This window comes from Varanus komodoensis, unplaced genomic scaffold (assembly GCF_004798865.1).
Source record: "Varanus komodoensis strain SLA01 unplaced genomic scaffold, ASM479886v1 scaffold1, whole genome shotgun sequence".
In the NCBI taxonomy this organism is placed as follows: Eukaryota; Metazoa; Chordata; class Lepidosauria; order Squamata; family Varanidae; genus Varanus; species Varanus komodoensis.
In genome coordinates, this window is record NW_025335268.1 from 56794231 (window position 1) to 56803742 (window position 9512).

The 9512-nt window shown below is 40.9% G+C and overlaps 1 protein-coding gene across 4 annotated transcripts; it reads right to left on the reverse strand.

Annotated features, from left to right (window-relative positions):
* Window positions 1-256: 256 nt before the first annotated feature.
* GTF3C6 (general transcription factor IIIC subunit 6) lies at window positions 257-6726 on the reverse strand. Of its 4 annotated transcripts, none has more exons than XM_044426409.1 (6): window positions 6411-6726; window positions 4292-4372; window positions 3379-3442; window positions 2796-2840; window positions 2565-2675; window positions 257-973 (listed from the first exon to the last, which is right to left on the reverse strand). In XM_044426409.1, exons 1-6 carry the CDS (start codon window positions 6459-6461, stop codon window positions 663-665), a joined length of 663 nt encoding a protein of 220 aa, XP_044282344.1. In that variant the 5' UTR covers window positions 6462-6726; the 3' UTR covers window positions 257-662. The 4 variants fall into 4 exon arrangements, with proteins under 4 accessions (XP_044282344.1, XP_044282361.1, XP_044282353.1 ...); XM_044426426.1 differs by lacking the exon at window positions 6411-6726 and adding an exon at window positions 6153-6359; XM_044426418.1 differs by lacking the exon at window positions 6411-6726 and adding an exon at window positions 4538-6144.
* Between the last annotated feature and the right edge of the window lie 2786 nt (window positions 6727-9512).

The window sequence follows — 9512 nt, forward strand, 5'->3', positions numbered from 1 at the left end:
AGCCAGATTCTGGCTGGACATCAGGAAATATGTCCTTACTGTTAGAGCAGCAGGGCAACCCCCTTTTGTCCTAAACTGAAGAGACCTCTGAGGGTAGGACAAAATTATATGCCATCCAATGGGTGCAAGGGTGGAGAGGGATGTGTAGGAGAGAGAACAGCACCTTGTATGGTGGCATCAAATCAAAGAAATAGAATACTGGGTGTTCAAGTTCTTTTTCCATGTAGGTAAAAAGTGACAACATTCTGATTTGGCATCATGCTTGAAAACAGTATGTATTTATTTTACAACAGATGTTGTGCAAGCAAAATTATACAAAGAAAAATTTCAAAGTTCAGAAAAATCAGGAAAGGGTTTCTGACATGATTTGTTCCTTAGGTATCGCCTTCTGCTCTTCCAATTCTGAGGCAGCAGGAGCACATCAGGAAAGGTGGTTGCTAAACAAAGGCCATAATCTAGGGAGCCTTCATGACATGTCTAAGTGCTTACAATTAACTCTGAGGAATATTTTCCCTTTGAATAGCAGTTCCCTCCTGGCCTATGCTGGCTGGGGATGATAGGAATTATTCAACACAACTGGGAGGCACCAGATTGATAAGAACTGTCAACATCCACTAAAATGTCAATAAACTATATTAGTTGGCTCAGTTAAACATGACCTCTCAGCTACATCCATGTGAAGGATCCTCTGGGGCAACATCCTGACTATTCACTGGAGAAGATTCTACTGCCTCGACACCCATGTTGTCTAGAACAGAGACAGAGTCACTCTTTTCAATACTAGGCTGCATCTCAGGTTCAAAATTGTTATCAACAGTTCCTTTGTCACTGGCTTCCCCATCAGCATCTTCTACAAGTTTGTCCTGGGGCTCAGCTGTTTCTTCTTCTTTTTCATACAGGAAGTTGCAAATCATGTTTGGTCTGCTGTATGAGAAGTCTTTTTCCTTAAGCTCTAGCCACTCCACACCACCACCTATCAAAAAGAAAAGAGGGACTTCGATGTTTAGAACTAATTTTTATTAAATATCACATACATTTCCCATTCTTCTCCATTTTCTTCTGTCCCATCCTCTTTGCTGGCTTCCCCACCATCAATGTTTAGACTGTGAATTCTTTGAGGGACTTGTGCTCCCTTTATGATGTAAGTGGAAAAGCAGGGTATACATTTAATAAAATAAACAAGCCACTCTGTATATCAATGATCCAACATAAATAATGATCAATAGTAAACGTTAGGGGTTAACCATATAGCTGTAACTTGCAACAAATTGATATACATTGAGATAAAGCTATGGTAGAAGGAATGTGCATTTTATAACTAGAATACGGAGTGGTTATAATGACAAATGGGAAGAAACTCCACTACCAAATTTTGGTATCTAAGTACCCCGTTTCCCCAAAAATAAGACCTATCCGAAAATAAGACCTAGCTGTGTTTATTCCCAGGGCCAGTGGGGAACATTAAGAGCCTTTTTGAACTTTAATTTTTAACTTAACTTTAACTTAATGCACTGTGTGGAGGAAAGATGCTTATGCGGCTCTGCTCCCTCCACACAGAGCCGCATAAGCTGATGCTTCCTCTAAAGCGCCAGCTCCTGTCACAGGGAGAGTGATACCAAATGAACCAAATGTACATGTATTCATGCTGTTGTACATGAATAAGTGTGGATGGTTGGGCACATTAAAAATAAAATAAAAAATAAGACCTACCCCAAAAATAAGACCTAGTGTGTTTTTGTGAGCCAAAAAAAAAAAAAAACAGTGTCTTATTTTTGGGGAAACACGATAGCCACAGACCCAGCTTTATTAATTCAATTCCATTTCATTTGTGGGTATGTGCCAATTTCATGTCCCTGTGATTAATACACCAATTTTTTGTATTGGTCCAATATGCAAAGGCAGGCACCTCAAACCATGGACATCTTTGCTCTTTGCTTCTGGCACAACTGCATTGATCTATAAGGAGGGCTGCTGAGTGGTCCTCATATGTTTTTTGCACCTTGCCTTGGATAGATGACTCTGGTGCCTTTCCAGCTCTATTGCTTATTCTCTGTTTACAAAAGAACACACACTAATGCCACCATTTCTCAAAGTAGATATAGGGCAGTTGATCAGTCCAGAGATTCCAGTTGTGGGGGCATAAATAGTTTTATATATCTTAGTTACAGTTCAGGGCATTATGCAGTGTGAGTCAAGACCCCACTAGGATCACCCAAAGAGATGAGCATAACCATTAACTCCTTGTGGCTCAGTCACCACTAGATGGAGAAGAAGTGATATAAAAAGAAGGTATGTTTATGAGCCAAGGAATAGTCTATGTGCATAACAGCTGGACAGGGAGAGCAGGGATGCCATGTACAGCATGTCAGAGTTTGATAAGTAATGGGATTTGTAGATTAGGAAAATAGAGAAAATAAATTCTGGACAAGTCCTATGCATGTTTACATCACCCCCCACCCCAATTCTCAGCATGTTGAGAGCTGTAGGACTTATTTCGGTCTAAATACATACAGGATTGCATTCTTGGAAACAAAAGGTGATTTTGCAAGAGTGTTAAGACCCACCTGTGTTCTCTTCTCCTTCTTTTTTCTCAGTCAGAAGTGTCCTTGTCATGTTCAGCTTCTTCATAGTGTGGTATTTATATTTTAGCTGTAATTTTTGATTGCCTTCCACATCTATTATAAAGGGGAAAATCAGAGATTGATTTTAGTGGTAATTTTATTCTTTGAAATATTAATCGTTTGTCTAACCTTTTCTGAGCTTATGAAAAACCAAGATACAAAAATAGTACCTACCATGATCTTTGTTTTCTTCAAATACAATGCAGGTGCCAAGGGTATCTGGGAACAACAATGAACATTTTGCTGAAGAAAAATGTAGGCTTCTTTTTAGAAGGATACTTCAAAGAGCCACATCTACTGTATTAAATGAAAGGATTAGGAGTTCAGCATGTGTTAAACTGACAGGTAATTCCAAAGAGCTGTTTAGGGGCAGCAGGCCAATGAGATTGTTTATTTTTCCAATCTTTGATCAACTGACTTCAATGCTATATAACAAATTGCTTTCGAAATTCCCTTCAGTCTCAAAAGCACTTTGCAACTGAGATCAACATAAGGATTTGAACATTGCGGTCACCTGCTTTTCATAACATTAATGTTTAGCTACAGTTGGTGTTTGTATTGTAATGTTTTTGTTTTTTAGGTTTGTAAGCATGTTTATTGATTTTCTTACTATTTGAAGCTTACTTGATTTTTTTTTCCAGAAAGGCAGCTAAGAACTATTACTTCTACTACTAATAATGGCCTCTTGGGCTTATGGAACTACTTTCATGGGTCTTTAAATACTGACATATGAACTAGTGGACTTATGGTTTCTTACCTTCATATTCCCCAGTAAAGACATATCTGTTCACTTGCAAAATCGGCCTCTCCGTGTCTATTCCCTAAAAATAACATGAGGAGACACATTTAGTAGGAGGAAAGTTACATTTAACTTTAAAGTTAAAGGCTCATCTAGGCACCCTCTTCATATTCTTTTAGGCACCAGTCAAAGTCCTTTTTATTTTCCCAGTATTTTAACTGTTAGAATGTTTAGAATGGTTTTAAATTTTACATCTGGTTATAAATTGTGGCTATGCCTTTTATGTTAATGTGGTTTCTGTAAGTGTAACAGTGGTGTGGTTTCACTTGTTCAGTTGTTAGATTTTAATATTGTTATAGTAATGTTTTATTACAAATTGTTATTTGATAGTATATTTCTACTTGTAACATAGAAACAGAGCGAGTCCGAAGGGGTCTCCCAGGCCATCTAGTCTGACCTCCAACACCAGCCAGCTCCGCTCATGACATGCCCACTATGTGGGTGGGTAACCCACCCAGGGAATCACATTATGGCTCATGGGGTGAGATAGAAATCTAATAATATAAATAAATATGTGAATTACTTTGATTTGAAGCACAGGCTAAGCTCGTTGAAGTCTCTAAAGCTCATGAGGGGATGCTGCACACATGTTCTCTGTACAGGTGGTGTATACATACCACTGCTATTTGTGAGGAGCACATTCATTTTGACAGTGTGTATGTACAATGGGAATTACAACTGATTGCAGCTTCCCACCTTCTGTACACACTGCAAAACAGAAACAACAACTTTACATGATACACATTTTTGCTACAAATTTAAAGTAGCTATGGTCATACTTCTATTCATCAATTATTTTCTATACATAATCATTGCTTTCCTTAAGCAAGCAAATGAAACAAAGATGTAAATTTGTATTAATCACACTCACCAAAATTTTGCATTTGTTCTCACATTTTTCCAGGAAGTCTGAATCAATTATACCTGACAGTTCAACCATGACTAATTGTTCCTGGAAAAAAAGTTTACAAAGCATGTCTTAAATAATGCATCTACAAGCTCAGTTTTCTTTCAGCCCAGGAGATGGGGCCCACATAAAAACACTATTATTGTCACAACCACTTTGTTCAAGAACACATCCACTCACACACATCCACCAACTTTCCACCTCTATTACCTGATGTCCATATTTCAGCTTGGTTCAGCAACGTCATTTCAATGCAGAGTTAACTAACACTATTCTTTGTACTTTGTTCATAGGCTGAAACTAAAAGTAATAGTTATATTCTGCTCTATCAACTAAAGGAGTATGGGGAAGAGGCAAAACTGTCTTTAAAAAGATACTCTTTCCTTTATGTTGATTTAGATTTTCAAGACATCTGAAGCATCTAGGCTGAAGATGGTTCTCCTGAACCACCCACACTGTTTCAAGCATCCAAGGGAAAAAGCAGTAAAATCTAGTACTGGAAGATGCAGCAGCAAACCACATCTTTAATTGCCCAGTGATGAATCTTACAGAACAGGGACACATTTAATGTTACTTCCTGTAGTAAAATGCCAGTAGGAATGCATTTGTATTTATAATCGAAGTAATACAGGACTTTTCAGTTTTGCATTTTTCCCGTCTTCAGTGGCAAGGGGTTAAATGCAGAACAGCTCTCGAATGCAAGCAGGTCCAAGCTCAATACTAGCAGCTCCTGTAAAAAGCGCTTTCTCAGGAGACCTCTTGAGTTCTCAGCAAATGTTGTCACAGCTGGTGCAGCCAGTATTGTACTGGGTTAGCCAGAGCTGTATACACCTTAATGCATGCTGATGGATAAAGTAGGGATTTGAATCACTGTATCTATCCTGACTACAGTGTGGTGGAGAGAAATGGGGTCCTTGCCAGCTGATGAGAATGCTTGGATCCACAGGGATCCAGGCAGTTTCTACATTAGGAAACTCAGCAGTTTTATTGGTGAGAACAGGCAGGAAAAACCCCTCTGCTGAGACAAACCTACAACAGCGCAGTGGGGTAGAGGTGCACAAACCAGCTACAAGTTTCCAGAACATATGCAGAGTGTTTTATAGGTTTCTAATCATATACACAGGAACAGGGCAGATGATGAGGAAAGAATAGGTACATGCCAACAGATAATTTATTCATGAACAAAACAATGTGAAGAAAATGCAGAGATGACATGACATAGTGGTACAGTAAATATTAGTGATTAGAGTATTGATATAGCATAGAGAAAGGCGCATGAATCATAACAGGGTTTGGGCTGTGGGTATTGACTTGCAAGAAAACTAGTCAGGGCTGTTTGTTGCAGTCCTTCAGATAAAAATAAAAACCTCAATGCAGTGAAATGCTAACAATGTAACAAGCTTAACTTTGCAAATAAATATAGCAGCAGGCTCAGGACAGTGGAGAGTCTCAGTCTCTTAAAGAAACAGATTACTAATAAAGCTTCGGGGGAAAAAAGAACCCTGGCTGGGAATTCTGGTTCTTTCTGGACAAAAGGAGCAAGGACCCTTCAGGTTTGATTTTATATCACAAAGGCACATATAAGAAACTATAAAGATTTATTTAGATTTCCCCAACATCCTCCTAATACATCTATATTGAAAAGTACAGGACTACAGCTACTTCATAGGGGGAAGGCACCCTATGTGTGCTCAACGCTCCTCTCGTTTTACTCCACAGGTTTTAGGGACGAATTGTGGCACTAAAAAAACAGAGGATGGAAACCAGGCTTTATACTGAGTACGCTTCCCTGAACGCAGCATTACTTCCTTCCAACTAGACATACAGCAGATTGCTTTGGAGGGCTGCTATCCGATGCGCGCTTCGGTGGCGCTCCATGAAGTCCAGAGCGCGGCTTCCATGCCTCAGCCCTCCAAAGCGGAAGAGCCGAAACAGCCAGCCTCGGTTCTTTCAGTCTCCTGCAGGCGCGAAGCCGCTTCGCAATTCAAACCTCGCTGGGGGAGGAAAGCAGCAGCAGCACCAGCCGCGTCGCGGGGGAACCCTCGCCTCCCCACCCGGCGCAGGGCCGCCTTGCCGCACCCACCTCCACGGAGAACTCTCCCCCCTCGGGGGGTCTCTCTCGCGCGGCCTCCATGCCGGCAGCCCCTCAGCGGGCGTCACGTGACGCCGCCGCCATCTTACGCAAGACCCTGGCAGCGGCCATAGCGCTTCTGGGTAGCCTTTGGGCGCGGGGCGGCAGCAGGGCGGGCAGACGGGCTCCCCGGCGGCCGAAGAAGGGGGGCTTGGAGCCGCGAGGCGATGGGAGACGTTTTCAGACACGTAGGCTGGACGGAAAATGGCAAGAAGACTCCAAGTGGATCTGGAAAGCTTCACTGACGTTCCGATTTCACCTGCTGACCTTCCCGAAATGGTGGCTGGGAGTAGAAAGGAGGATATTTATTTCCGGAGAGTAGCCATGGTAACCCCTTGCTGCAAGCCCGGCAGAGAGTCTTATGGCACCTTCGCTAACGAAAAGCGCAATCCTAGGCATAGTTTGACAGGGCACGTTATTACAACTTCCAGTATTCCTCCGCCAGTAATACTGGCAAGGGAATGCTGGGAACTGTACGACTTTGGTTCTGCCGCCTCAGTGCGGGAATGATTGCTCCCTAAATAAATCGGTTCGCTTTTAAGGAGTCGTAAGACATTTCGGTACAAGTGTTTAAATACACGTATTTATAGGTATTTACACTGGCCCTCATTTTAAATATTCTTTGGCGCTTTACAATAATTTCCCTGGCTCTTCTTGTGTTCCTTCGAGGGCTTGCCCTTATTGTTTACTTAAACTCCGTTTCCGGCTTTCCATTTGCCCACCTCATGTATTAAGTGCTCGTTTGCCATAACGGTGCGTGGGGAGAAGAAGAGGAAGCGCATTCCTTCTGGGACAATATGAGGAAAGAAGACTGCTCTAATGACCTCCCATTTTATTTCTAAAATATTCCCCAGCTAACTTTGAGTCATTGATAATAAGGAGGGTATATTTATTTGCATCGTAGATGCATGCGATATAACGTGTAATTAGAGGCAGAAGATTCGTGGATGGCAAGTTTGTATTCCCCAGCACTTGTTTTTCAGAAAGCCAGTTGACAATGCTGAGACTGGATTAAAGAGGAAACGAAATCTGAGAACCATAAAGACTGCCCAGGGGATACTTCTCCCATTTAAGTTCTAAAATATCAATTGTCCCTCAGCTAACCTTGAGGCTTTTATATGTTCGTGAATAACAAAGAACTTCTGTCCTTGCATGATAATTCGAACAAGACATACTTGATGGCATTCTGCTTTTTGTGTAGAAAAGCTTGGGGCAATGCAACCTAAGCACTTAAGCTTGGGTGCATTATGTAGTTCTTTCTATTCTCCATGACCAACATTGGGATGGTGTAAACTGGTGACCTGCAACAGCAGTGGGTTGGACCTGATAGCCTTCTTGGCCCCATCCAGCTCTCCTCTTCTGTGATTCTATGAACAGAAATGGACTCGTGCATTGCTTTAAACTGTTCATTTCTTAGTGTAGGGACCTATCAGCCTCTTCTTTGATAAATGTCATGTATATTTATGTAGGTGCTGCAAAAATAATGCTATAGTAGACATTGGAACATAACGCATAAAATAAGTGGAACTATTTAATCTGTCTTACAACTTTTTGCAAAATTAGGGTTACCTTGATATTTATTTTTATTATTTACTCTGACTAGAATTTAGTGTACCAATTCCAAAACGCATCATAAAGAGTGCAGAGTCAGGAAGTGTGTCTTCTGTAAGACAGTTTTCAATAGCCCTTTCACTAAGAAGGGCTTGCAAATATCCAAGAAGATTCTACAATCAGATTTTGAATGAACCAGATTCACATTTTGATATCTCATCTTTGTCTAGTGACAGAGCTTCTTAGCCACCAGGATTAACCTTTTTTAGGTGTGCAGGTAACCAGGCATCTGCAATATTTTAGCTTGCCTAAAGACAAATTATATATTTGTAAACTTGCAAGATCCCAAATAAGGTAAGGGGCTTAGCAAGATTGGAAAATAAATTTGAAAAGGACTGTATGAATAAATTCCACTGCTGGTGCATGCTAATTACTTTTGAGTGTTTACTGAAACCACACATGTATATTTATAAACTCTCATTCTTGCACATACTTCCTCTGAGAGAGAGAAAAAGGAAATTGTAGGAGAAATAAGGAAGAGGTTTTCACATTGTAAAAATGAAAAGATAACTAGAGGTGGAAGGCACTTCCCTATGACTCTTATAGCAAAGAAGAAAACAAAGGGTCTCTGGAAATGAGAGAGCACCCTACACTCCTGAGATAAGCTCTGGAAAGTAAGGCAGCTCGCCTGCTTGCTCAGTGGCCCATGTGGAACTTTTTGGAGATCACAAAGAATAAGCCCACTTGTGTTGCTATTGTACAACTGGGTGACTAACAGATTGGAAGTTTCCTGTATTTCTAGAGATAGGTACTGACTGCCCCACAGGCACATTTCACTTAAGGAGATGAATCAATAATGTGCTTTAGAAGGTGAGTGGGGATTAATGCACTGATCCAATCTTAATCCAAACTATTTTCATTGCAATGGAAGAATATGCAGTAATACTGTGGAATGTTATATTGTGTTCTGTTATGGCACATGTGCTATTAAGGAATGCCAATTTATACAACAGTGATTTCTCAGTTCTGGTGCAACTATTGTACTTTATTTTTCTTGCTCTTTAAAGAAAGTTGTATATTTGACATTATTTAATAAAGTACTATACATACAGGTACTATAAATGAACAGGAGGCTCAGCTCCATGCAGCACTAGCTTCAGCTTTTGTCATCTAACATACTTACCTGTGTGTGCACCTACACATGCATACACTCATAGAGAAGCAGCTCTTAATTAACATGGCAACCCATTATCTGCAGCCCTCACATCTATCCTGATGGTAAACCAGGTACCCTGGTGGGCGCAACTGGGAAAGAGTAATTCCTCTCTGCTCTTCCACCAAAGCCTCAGTTATACATACTAGATTGGCTGTCTCATCTACTGTTAAATCATGGATAAGGAAAGAACAAGAGGCTCAGCATGCCAATTCCAAGAAGGAAGGAGGGGCCAGGGGGGGTCACACGGAAGGATTTCTGGGCAGGAGAAACAGGGAAGAAAGGGATGG